The sequence below is a fragment of the Echinops telfairi genome, unplaced genomic scaffold (genome assembly GCF_000313985.2).
Source record: "Echinops telfairi isolate 266 unplaced genomic scaffold, ASM31398v2 ScPeMD7_6;HRSCAF=24_1, whole genome shotgun sequence".
Lineage (NCBI taxonomy): Eukaryota > Metazoa > Chordata > Mammalia > Afrosoricida > Tenrecidae > Echinops > Echinops telfairi.
The window spans coordinates 12,498,527-12,510,085 of record NW_022103903.1 but is presented as its reverse complement, the minus strand read 5'-3'; the positions used below and the strand labels follow the sequence as shown (position 1 = coordinate 12,510,085).

The window sequence follows — 11,559 nt, the reverse complement described above, 5'->3', positions numbered from 1 at the left end:
TCTTAGCACTGGCCTGGATCTCCATGTGGCTCCTCCAGCTCCAGGCCTCTGGCTCCATCAGTGTGGCTCCAGCTGGCTTGTCATCAGGAATGAGAAGCAGAGAGAGTGTGTGTCCTGCCTCCAGGGAGAAAGACAGGTGTTCCTAGAATCCTCATGGGAAAACCATGCCCACACTGAGGCATGATTGCCTATGACCTGATTTATAGGCTAGACTCTACCCCTTCGCTCAGGTTGACAGGAGATTATGTAACTGCCACACCAGCTTATTCAGGACCCTTTCTTTGCCATTGAAGTTATTTCTCAGACCTCAAATATTTCAATGACCAACATGAAGACATTGGCTAAATATTGTATACTGAACCTATTGAAATTCAGTGGTATATCTAAGCTCCTGTCGCAAATACCTCAAACTCACTTAACAATAAGCAAAAGAAGAACTTGACTGCTGCTTCCATGATCATTATGTATCTAAGCAACATGAAATCCTTGACAACTTCAACTTTACTTCATTCATCATGATTTTAACCTATTGACCAGTTTGTGGGGATTTTAGTTTTCTTTTATATTAAGTTGTAATATGCACTGAAGGCTACAATCCTTGATATCCATCAACACGTGCACAAAGTCCTCCTCACTTTCAGTAAGCAAGGTTGTATCTTCTGTGTATCACAGGTTGTTAATAGACCTTCCTCCAAACCTGATACCACATTCTTCATCACATAATTCAGCTTCTCTGATTATTTGCTAAGCATATAGATTGAAGTATTGTGAGAGGATACAACCCTAACACATAACTTCCTATATTTAAACCAGACAGTATTATATTGTTCTGTTCCCAAACTACATCTTGATCCAAGTGCATGTTCTGCATGAGCACAATGAAGTGTTCTGGAATTCACATTCTTCTCAAGGCTATCATAGATTGTTAAGATCCACAAAATCAAAGGTCTTAGCATAGTCAATAAGTCACAAGTAATCAAATTTCTGATATTGTCTGCTTTCAGCCAAGAGTCATCTGGCATAAGCAATGACATCCCTTGTTCCAAATCCTCTTCATAATCCACCCTGAACCTCTGGCAGCTCCCTGTAGAGATACTGGTGCAAGTATTTTTGGATGATCTTTGGCAATATTTGTCTTGTCTGTGATATTAACGATACTGTTCTATAATTTGAGCATTCTGTTGGGAAACCTTTCTTTGGAATGGGTACAAATATTGATCTCCTCTAGTCAGTTGGCCAGGAAGCTGTCTGGTATAGATGAGTGTTTCCAGTGCTTCATCAGCTTGTTGGAACATATTAATTGGTTTTCCATCAATTCCTGGGAACCTTGATTTTGGCTAATGGTTTCAGCGCAGTTTGTACTTCTTATTTAATATCATTGGTTCTTGCTCATATGCTGCTTCTTGGAACAGTTGAATTTCTGATAGTCTTTTTTAGGTAAAGTGACTTGTATTCTTTTCTTCTTCTTTTGATGCTCACTGTAAAAATCAATTATTTGCCCGTGGAGTGTTTTAATATTGCAATTCAAGATTAGTGTGTTTTCTTTAGTCCTTTCAATTTAAGATATGCTGAGATATGTTTTTTCTTTTTGCTTTCCTAACTCCATATCTGTGCATATTTCAATGTAATCTTTTACTTTGGTTGAGCTGCCCTTTGAAATTTTCTGTTCAGCTCTTTGACTTCACTGTTTATTCTCATTTCCTTCAGCTATTGTATGTTTAAGACCAAGTTCCATTGTCTTTCCTTACATCCAGGCTGATCTGTTCTTCCTTTCCTGTTTTATGAATGACCTTTTGCTTTCTTCATGTCTGATGTTCTTTATGTCATTCCACATTTCATTGTGTCTTCTGTCATTAGTGTTAATTATGTTAAATATGCTTTTGATCTTGATTCTCACATTAGTTGGGATATACTCCAGGTCATACTTTAATTTTCTTCAGATTTAACCTCAACTTACATAATTGTTCCACCTTGGCCCTTGGCTTGATTTTTGCTGCTGAAATTGAGCTTCACCATTATCTCTTCCCACAGATAAAGCTCCTTTGATTTCCTTGTATTACCTGGAGACGTTCACCTCTGTGTTGTTGTTAAAAGATATTTGCGGTCTCTGCTCCAGCTCCGCCGACCCGGCCGCCCGCTCCCTGCCGCCGGACTCGCACCATGGCCAACAGCGAGCGCACCTTCATCACCATCAAGCCGGACGGCGTGCAGCGCGGCCTGGTGGGCGACATCATCAAGCGCTTTGAGCAGAAGGGCTTCCGTCTGGTGGCCATGAAGCTCGTTCAGGCCTCCGAGGAACACCTGAAGCAGCACTCCATTGACCTGAAAGACCGCCCCTTCTTCCCAGGGCTGGTGAAGGACATGAACTCGGGACCAATTGTGGCCATGGTCTGGGAGGGGCTGAATGTGGTGAAGACGGGCCGGGTGATGCTGGGAGAGACCAACCCAGCGGATTCTAAGCCAGGCACCATCCGAGGGGACTTCTGTATTCAAGTTGGCAGGAGCATCATTCATGGCAATGATTCGGTCAAGAGCGCTGAGAAAGAAATCAGCCTCTGGTTTCAGCCGGAGGAACTGGTGGAGTACAAGTCTTGTTGCTATGACTGGATCTACGAGTAAGAGGCGGACAAAGCAGTCCCATCTCCGTGGGCCCTTTGGCACTGTGCCTGTCCTGTGTACAGCTCTTCTTCTGGGGTTGGAAGCAGTAGGATTGATGTCCTGTCGCCTTCCAAAGCACACTGACCAATACAATAAAGTCTTTGGAGGAAAAAAAAAAAAGATATTTGCTATAAAAAATTCATTGTTTTGCAAAATTCTATCATGTAATCTCTAGCTTCATTTTTAACACCAAGATGATATTATCTGACAGATGATCCTCCCTTTTTGTTTACAACTTTTGAATTCCTATCACCAATAATGATTAGTGTATCTTAATTGCATGCTTGATCAATTTTTGCCTGAAGACGTTGGTAGATTTCTTGAATTTCAGCATCACTAGCTTTCATGGTTGGTACCTCAATTTGAATAACATTTGTATTTACTGGATTTCCTTGTATTCTGATAGATCTAACCTTATCACTGGCAGCATTGTACTTCAAGATAGATCTTTAAATGTCCTTTTTCACTGTGAATGTCATGCCATTTGATATAGTTAAAGTTTATTGTGCCAACCTGGTCGATAAACACATGTGGATTTAATTGAAGGGCGGAGAGATAAATGGCTCAGTGAGCCTTACCTTTACAGTTCTTGGGTCTCTTGCTTTCTGATGGTCCGACCAGAGTTCAGCTGCATTAGCCAGCTCCCTGCTTCAGCTGGCAGGGCTCACTTCCTGCAAGATTTCCCCGAGGAGAAGCACATGGACCTACCCAGATGAAGCCCTGGGTGTTAGAGCAGCCGTGTGGAGACCCCTGCCAGCGCTGAGATGCTTACGTGTTCACTGATTCGGCTTTCCTCCTGCAGTCGGCATCATATTGTGTGTTTTATGAGTTGGAGGAGGAATTTGTGGATTGGCGTCAGATATAAGGGTTAATGTTGGACTTATGGGCTTAGACAGCAATGAGTTGGGATGCTTTCTTAATGTACACTTACCCTTTATATAAAACTCTCTCATAAACATATGATTTTCTGTGGATTTGTTTCCCTAGATTACCCAGATTAACACACCATTCCTCTTGAATCTGTCCTTCTCAGCATAGTAAGTATGGAAGTTCAATGATGTTATGTCAACTTGAAGATGTGTGAAAAGGTGGGTATGGAATTGAACTTGTCAATGAGATCACAGCTTGATGATCCCTTCTTAGGGGTGTGGCCTTCTTATAAGGAGGATCCTAGGAACCACCTTCTTTTCTGTCACTTTTGCCTTTCTGCTTGCTGGGACTCTGGGACTGACACTGATTGCTGATGCAGGCTGCCAGGTATCCAATGACCAGGGATCCACCTTGGGCTGTGATCTTCCTGCATTTCTGCATCATTGCCTATGGCTGCATGAGACTTAAGAGGAAGTTATGGGCTAGTACTGAACTTATGAGTTGGACTGGGCTGGGACACTTTCTTGATATATAATTACTTCTTGATAAAAGCTCTTCTTATATTTATATGATGGGATGCCCTGTCCCCCCAAAAGGAATATATTTTTTTCAAAGCTGTGTATTGACTGACATATAGAATGAGGTTTGTCATCAATCAACAATTCTCCTTTTTGGAAATAAGAAAACCACTTGTACACGTGAGTTTTTCTTATAGCACTGTCCTTGTAAGCTGTTTTCAACATCACAACAGTTTCCGTGGCATTTTTTCTAGAGCAGGAGATAAAATTTCACAGCCACACCCTATTCTCTTAAATAGGCCATCACAAAAAATGAGGTTTGAGCAAAAGTGCTTTTATAAAAAAACTCACTGTGACCAGAAAAAAAAACCTTCCCAGGGATGCCACTGGGCGCACTAACTCACAGCAAGTTGATCGATGCTCACCTAGAGGGCAAAATGCATACTATGAAAGCTCCGCTGCAGCCAGTGCAATTCCGAATTTTGGGGGGGGACTCCCTCATATGACACTGGGTTAGCTTCTAGAGTCAACCTGTCCTACCACAGTAAGTCATAGGATTTTGTGAATCAAATGGCCAGCATCAGTACATTTCAGGTCTCTATTACCTAGAATATTAATAATTACATGTTCCATTTAATTTTTGGCCACTTCCAACTTTTATAGATTCATATTTTGTACAAGGTCCAATTATTAATTGTTATTTGCAGCTGTTTCATACCATTTTCAGTCATGCCACATCAGCAAATGAAGATCCTAAAGGCTTGCTCCCACAAGCTTGGCTCAATTGAAATCCTTCTGGCTAACTCTACTTTGAGAAGGCAGCACTTCCTCTGCATATTTTGCATGTCTTCCGTTCTGAAGGACTCATCTTTTGGAATTATCTTTGAAAATTACCTACTTCTATTTCTTAGGTGTGAAACTGTCTTGATTCTATCCATAAGGTGTTCACTGGCTAATGATTCAGAAGTGGGCTGCCAATTCCTCTTCATAATCTACTTTTATTCTGGAAGTTCACCTTATTCCTGTTAGGGGATGTTGCTGTTATTTAAAATACAAGGGACATGTATTTCATTTCCAGTAGAATCTACTCTGTTATATTTTGTTGAATATGTATTGATATGTTCCATGGCTCATTCAGCTTGACTAGAAGACAGCAATACTTATTTAATAATTTAATGCTTGCTGGTGGACAGAAATTTCTGGACAAAAGTTATAATTAGGTAAATTTTTTTTGCAAATACTTAAGTCATCTAATCTTTTCAGAAGGTATTTATATTGATTCCAAGAGTAAAGAAGCTAAAGCAGTTTTTTCTTTAGCTGAGACAAAAAGTGGGGGGGACTTCTAGGGTTCTGCCATTATTGTTGAGCATGAATTTCTAACTTTTCTTTCTTGGCTCGATGTTGATATAAGTTTGTATCATCTTCAGGTGATTATCCATTTAATCTAACCCCAGAATATTGGGCTGGAGATGGCTACATTTTAAGAAGCTTTAATAACAGATCTGCTTTAGGGGACACATTGGACTGCAAATTGTAAGGTGAGAGGATCAAACCCACCAACTTCTCCATGGGAGAAAGAAAAGGCTACCTGATCTTGTAAAGATACACAGCCTTAGAAACCCTATGAGTCACTATGAAATGGAATCAACTGGGTGACAGTGAGTGTGGTTTTTGTGACTATCAATTCGACTTCTAAACATTTGCACATGTATTAGATGATCTGACACAGAAGACAAAATAGTCCCATAAATTACTAAAGCCTACTCTTTTTGACTCAGGGTTGTACTTGGACTGAAATATTGATTGAAATGTCTGCAGTTATAGTTTTAGAAAGCTTTTTTTATAGCTGTGCTGTGACTGCTTTAGTTTTTTCTACTTTAATCTAACATTTATCTACCAGCACACTCACTTCCCATGAAGTCTTTGTGGAACGATTAAATATTAGATTACTAGATTACATGAGTGGCTGTTTTAAACAAAGCCGTTGCTTTCCTTGTTAGTAAATAATGTTACTGTCTATGATTGTTTAGATCTATATGAACAGCTTTTGGCAGTCCACAGTTATTTTACAGAAACTCATTGGACAAACCCTAATATGATATTTGTGTTTAAAATATCCTCATATACATGTGAAAGTTGGACATTGTATAAGGAGACCAAAAAAATTGATACATTTCAATTATGGTGCTGTTGAAGAATATTAGAAGTATAAATCATCAAAATAACAAACAAATCATACTTGAAAGAAGTATGGCCAGAATGTCCTTAGAAGACAGGGTGATGAGGTTTTATCTCACATGCTTTGGATGTGTTGTCAGGAGAGATCACTCCCCAGAGAAGGACATCATCATTGGTGAAGTGGAGGAAAGAAAAGGAGGAAGGCGCTCCACAAGATGGATTGGCACAGTTGCTTCAACAAGGGGCTCAAGCATAGGAACAATTGTGAGGATGGCATGGCGCACTGGGCAGTGTTTTGCTCTGTTGTGAGTAGGGTCATGATGGGTTGAAGCTTAATTAATTATACCTAATATCAATAATATAATTTTTGTAGATGGCTCTTATTTTAAAATCAACCCATCATTCTCATTAACTCGCTGGTTATGTGGTTTCAACTTCTACTGAAGTCCTAGAAATCCACTCACTTCCCAAATTCATTTCAACTAAATGTATTTTTCTTGCTTGAATCTGAAAACCCTCTAAAGGGAAGTCCTTGATTTTTTTTTTATGGGTTCACAATACATATTTGAAAGTGTTCACGATAATGGTATGTCATTAAAGCACACATGGTTTTTAACTACTTTTGATCCTACAGCTCTGGTGGCCTTGGCAGATTACATTTGGGGTGTTAATCTCAAGATCGACTTTTCAAAATGCACCGACTCTGCTGGCAACAAAGGAGGCTGTCTGCGATTATAAAGTGGTATAGTCTCAGAGACCCCATGTAGGTTGCTGTGAGTCAGAATCAATTTCATAGCAGTGAGTGTGAGTTTGGGCTTTTTGGGGTGGTGGTGGTGGTGGTTATACTCTTTATTATGGAAGTCTAGTGGCACCATGGAAATGCTGGGCTGCTAATCACAATGCCAGTGGTTATAATCCGTCAGTAGAAGTTAGATGAAGCTTTTTAAAGATTCACAGTTTCAGAAATCCAAAGGAGCAGTTCTACTCTGTCTTACAGGGTTACAGCTCAAATAGACTCAGAAACAGTGGATTGGGGTTTGAGTTTGGTTATGCTATTAACAAAGGAAACTCCTGTAATTATAATGCAGGCACGCAGGCACACAAGCTGAATGGAGTGCCTCCAATTGAAGACATTGGAGGAAGTAAGCCTGCCAATGCAGCTGTTAAACAGGCTGATTTCCAAATTATTGCTCCTTTGTCTGTGCATGGTCCCTGGAGGTAGAGAGTTTTGTGTGAGAAAGATGAGTCTTTCTACTCTCATAATGAATTATGGTCTTGAAAACTCACAGAGGCAATTTTACCCTGCCCCCTGGGGTAGCTATGAGTCAGAATTCACACGATGGCGTGGGTTTGATCTTGTGTTTGTTTGTTTTGTTTATGCCGGAGTTTATAGAAAGGGTTTTACAAGAATCAAGAGACAATTTTTCAAGAAATAACTAATATTTTTTAACTCACCAAAATAATGTGTGCAATATTAGCAATTGGGTCAGGCAGATGATTTTCTGAAGTGAAAATATCTAGGCTGTTACCAAGACTAAGCTATGGTCAGGGACACAATAAAATTGCTCCTTCTAAATATTCAAATATTTCTATGATGCTAGTTCTACTTGAGAAGACTCATCTAGAAACAGAAAAATGATTGAAATTTTAAAGAAATATCCATAGAAAGTATTCTGAGGAAGTTGAATCTATAGTGTCTTAAAGATTTATCTGCCCTTCCTATAACACTAGTTCATAACCCTGACTTTTGCTTTGAATGTGCACAGTTCCAGATTCAAATCCCATATGTCTCCTTTTTAAGGAATTTTGATGGTGCAGTGGATTAAAAATTGGAATGCTAACTAAAAGGCTAATGGCTGAAACCCACAAGTGGCTCTGTAGGAGAAAGATGAAGCATTCTGGTTCCATAAAGATAGACAGCTTCAGAAACCCAATGGGGAACTTCTACTACGTCCTTTGCCCCCAAATTCAGAATTGGCTTAATGACAATGGGTATGTGAATGGGGTCATAACATATTAAAACTTACCCTTAAAGATATCTTAGAATATCTTTGACCCTCTGGACCATTGCTTGAATGGCCACTACATTGTTTCTCACTTACACCATTAAATAATTGTAAATTCATCTTAGTAATTATTTATAGTTTCCAATATAAGATAATTTCAAAAAGTTCTTGAAAGATCCATTGTCTCTTTCTTAAAATTAGTTATCTTGAGCTATAAATTAACATATGATATAGTTCAGTAGTTCAATAACATTAAGAAGAGTTGTACAATCATCACCACAGTAAACTTTGAATTATGGTATTTAGCTCTTAATTCGATTTGTCCATAAACTTTTTGAAGCCTTTGCATCTTGCTAAAAATGGCTACAGTTGTTTGCTTTCACTATAAAGGCATCCAACTGAATGGTTCATGGAAATTTATGAATAAATTGTGAAAAATGGGAATTACAGTTAATTGTATTCATGCAAAACCTATGTAGTTATTAAAAGGGAGTTGTTTGAATATAACAGTGATATTTAGTGGTTTAAAATCAGGAAAGGTGTTGGTAGGGGTTAGTTGGTATCCTTTCCATATTTATTCAAACCTTACATACTCAACCAAATTGAATAAGTATTGATTGAACGATACTAATTAAACTAAATGTTGAGAAAATAACAATGCAAGAACACTTTGTTCTATTAAACTGGCATTCCATGATGCTCACCTTCTAGACCTGATCACTGAAGACAAAGTGGGTGCATAAGCAAATGTGGTGTGGAAAGCTGATGGTGCCCAGCTATCAAAAGATATAGCATTTGGGGTCTTAAAGGCTTGAAGATAAATAAGCGACCATCTAGCTGAGAAGCAGCCACCCCACATGGAAGAAGCACACCATCCTGTGTGATCACAAGGTGTCAAAGGGATCAGGTTTCAGGCATCAAAGAAGGAAAAATCATATCATTGTGATGGTGCCCACCTATCAAAAGATATAGCATCTGGGTCTTAAAGACTTAAAGGTACACAAGCAGCCATCTAGCACAGAAGCATCAACGCTCACATGGAAGAAGCACACCAGCCTGTGTGACCCCGAGGTGTTGAAGGGATCAGGTATCAAGCATTAAGGAACAAAAATCACATCATTGTGAATGAGGGGGAGTGCCAAGTGGGGACCCAAAGGCCATTTGTGGGCAACTGGACATCCCTTACAGAAGGGTTGTGGGGAGGAGACAAGCCGATCAGGGTGCAGTATAGCAAAGCGGAAACAAACAACTTTCCTCTAGTTCTTAAATACTTCCTCCAGCCAACTATCATGAACACAATTCTACCTTACAAATCCAGCTGGACTGGAGGATGTACACTGGTACAGATGGGAACTGGAAACACAGGGAATAAAGGACAGATGAACCCTTCAGGACCACTGGTGAGAGTGGAGATACTGGGAGGGTAGAGTGAAGGTAGGGTAGAAAGGGGGAACCAATTACAAGGATCTACATATAACCTCCTCTCTGGAGGTTGGACAACAGAAAAGTGGGTGAAGGGAGATGTTAAACAGTGTAAGATATGACAAAATAATAATGATGTGTAAATTATCAAGGGTTCATGAGGGAGGGGGGAACTGGGAGGGGGGGTGAGGAGCTGATGCCAGGGGCTCAAGTGGAAAGCAGATGTTTTGAAAATGATGATGGCAACAAATGTGCAAATGTGCTTGACACAATGGATGGATGTATGGATTGTGATTAGCGTTGTACGAGCCCCCAATAAAATGATTTTAAAAAAAAAGAAGAGCAGTATAGTAGGTGCCTCTCACTTGGCCTACCTCAAAATCCAGTACACAGCCACGGGCATTAAAACAGCCTATTACTGGTACAATGGTAGTCACATGGATAAATAATAAAAAAATTCATTCCATCCACCTACTGACAACTGATTATTGACAATGGACTACAATATACCAAATGGGGAGGAGATATGATGCTGAACAAAACTGGATTTCCATTTTTAGAAGAATTAACTAGGATATATACCTGACACCATATGCACAATTGAACTCAAGTGTATTAAAGATCTAAGCCCTAGATCTTTTCATTTTATCAATGAAAGTGTAGGGATAAACTTGAGTGCCTTGATTAATGAGACCGTTGCTATATTAAAAAAATCAAGATAAAACTTTTATATCAACACTCCCACCCCCAAAACAAAACAAAACAAAACAAAACGAAAAGCAGATTTGGGTTGTTATCAATGGTGGGAGGGAAAAAGAAGGGAATGGAAGCCATAGGGTAGAGAGAATAGAAAAGTATTAAGTTGAGTGTAAGGGAAGATAATGTCCTATAAGACGGGCAACGTGGAAAGGACTAGGTAAGTCACAGGGAGGTTTGATTTGCTGTTTATGTTGTTCAATGGGAAAATGATGACTTGATATGTAAACCCTGATCTAATTCACAATAAAAAGTGTTTAAAAAAGAATTGACAATGGGGACATTCACCTCTTTTGCTTTCGACAATTTCTTAGGAGAGATCAATCTGAGTAACTACACAATTCATGACAAAGTGAAGGGTGGATAAAAATGAAGAAGACCATCAAGGAAATGGATTGATAGTCACTTCACCAATAAGCTCAAACAGCAATTATTTGGAGAACGTCAAGGGCCTGGGTTGCTTTTCATCTGTTGTAAAAAGTCACTATGAGTTGAAATCGTCTCAACAGCACGTAACAAGGATTTAAGCATACCAGAACACATACATCAAAACAAACCACGCAGAACAATAAAGTGCACGATCCTTGAGCTGACTCCAACTTACAGTGCTCTACAGGACAGTAGAGACCTGCCCTTTTGGAGTTCTAGAACTTTAAGTCTTTACCAGAATAGACGGCCTCCTCTTTGTCCCAGAGTGAGGCTGGAAGCTTTAAATCTCAGATCTTGTGGTTAGTAGTTCAGTAGGTAGGTCGCCACACAACTAGGCATGCAGGTTATCAGGACACTTCCAATCTCTAATTGTTGTTTTATTTCATGTTTTCGTACTTAAGTACTTTCTCAACTCCCTGCCCATTACTTCTATTTAAAACATTCTTTTTTTTTTTTTTTTTTGGAGACCTCACGGAGACCACACAAGTACAAAGTAGAATTTTTCCATAGGGTTTGTTTGTTTATAAATCATTTTAGAGGTAACTATCTTCTGGCATTCTTCTGAGTAGATTTGAATTGTCAATCATTTGTATAATCGTTAAACAATCCTTCACCATTATGTAAGTCCCAACTAATGCCACTGTGCTGGAAAAATAACCTATGGTGAGTTATGTACTAGAAAAATGATCACAGACAAGAAGTACTCATCAACACGATAATGA

General features: G+C 39.3%; 1 protein-coding gene across 1 annotated transcript; it reads left to right on the top strand.

Annotated features, from left to right (window-relative positions):
- The first annotated feature begins 2,104 nt into the window (after positions 1-2,104).
- On the top strand, positions 2,105-2,738 carry LOC101662345 (nucleoside diphosphate kinase B-like). The gene has a single exon (XM_013005635.2). It carries the CDS (start codon positions 2,161-2,163, stop codon positions 2,617-2,619), a length of 459 nt encoding a protein of 152 aa, XP_012861089.1. The 5' UTR covers positions 2,105-2,160; the 3' UTR covers positions 2,620-2,738.
- Positions 2,739-11,559: the final 8,821 nt, after the last annotated feature.

What these genes read in the sequence shown, in the direction of transcription:
- LOC101662345 (XM_013005635.2), top strand. Translation starts at nt 2,161, where the DNA reads ATGGCCAACAGCGAGCGCACCTTCATCACCATCAAGCCGGACGGCGTG.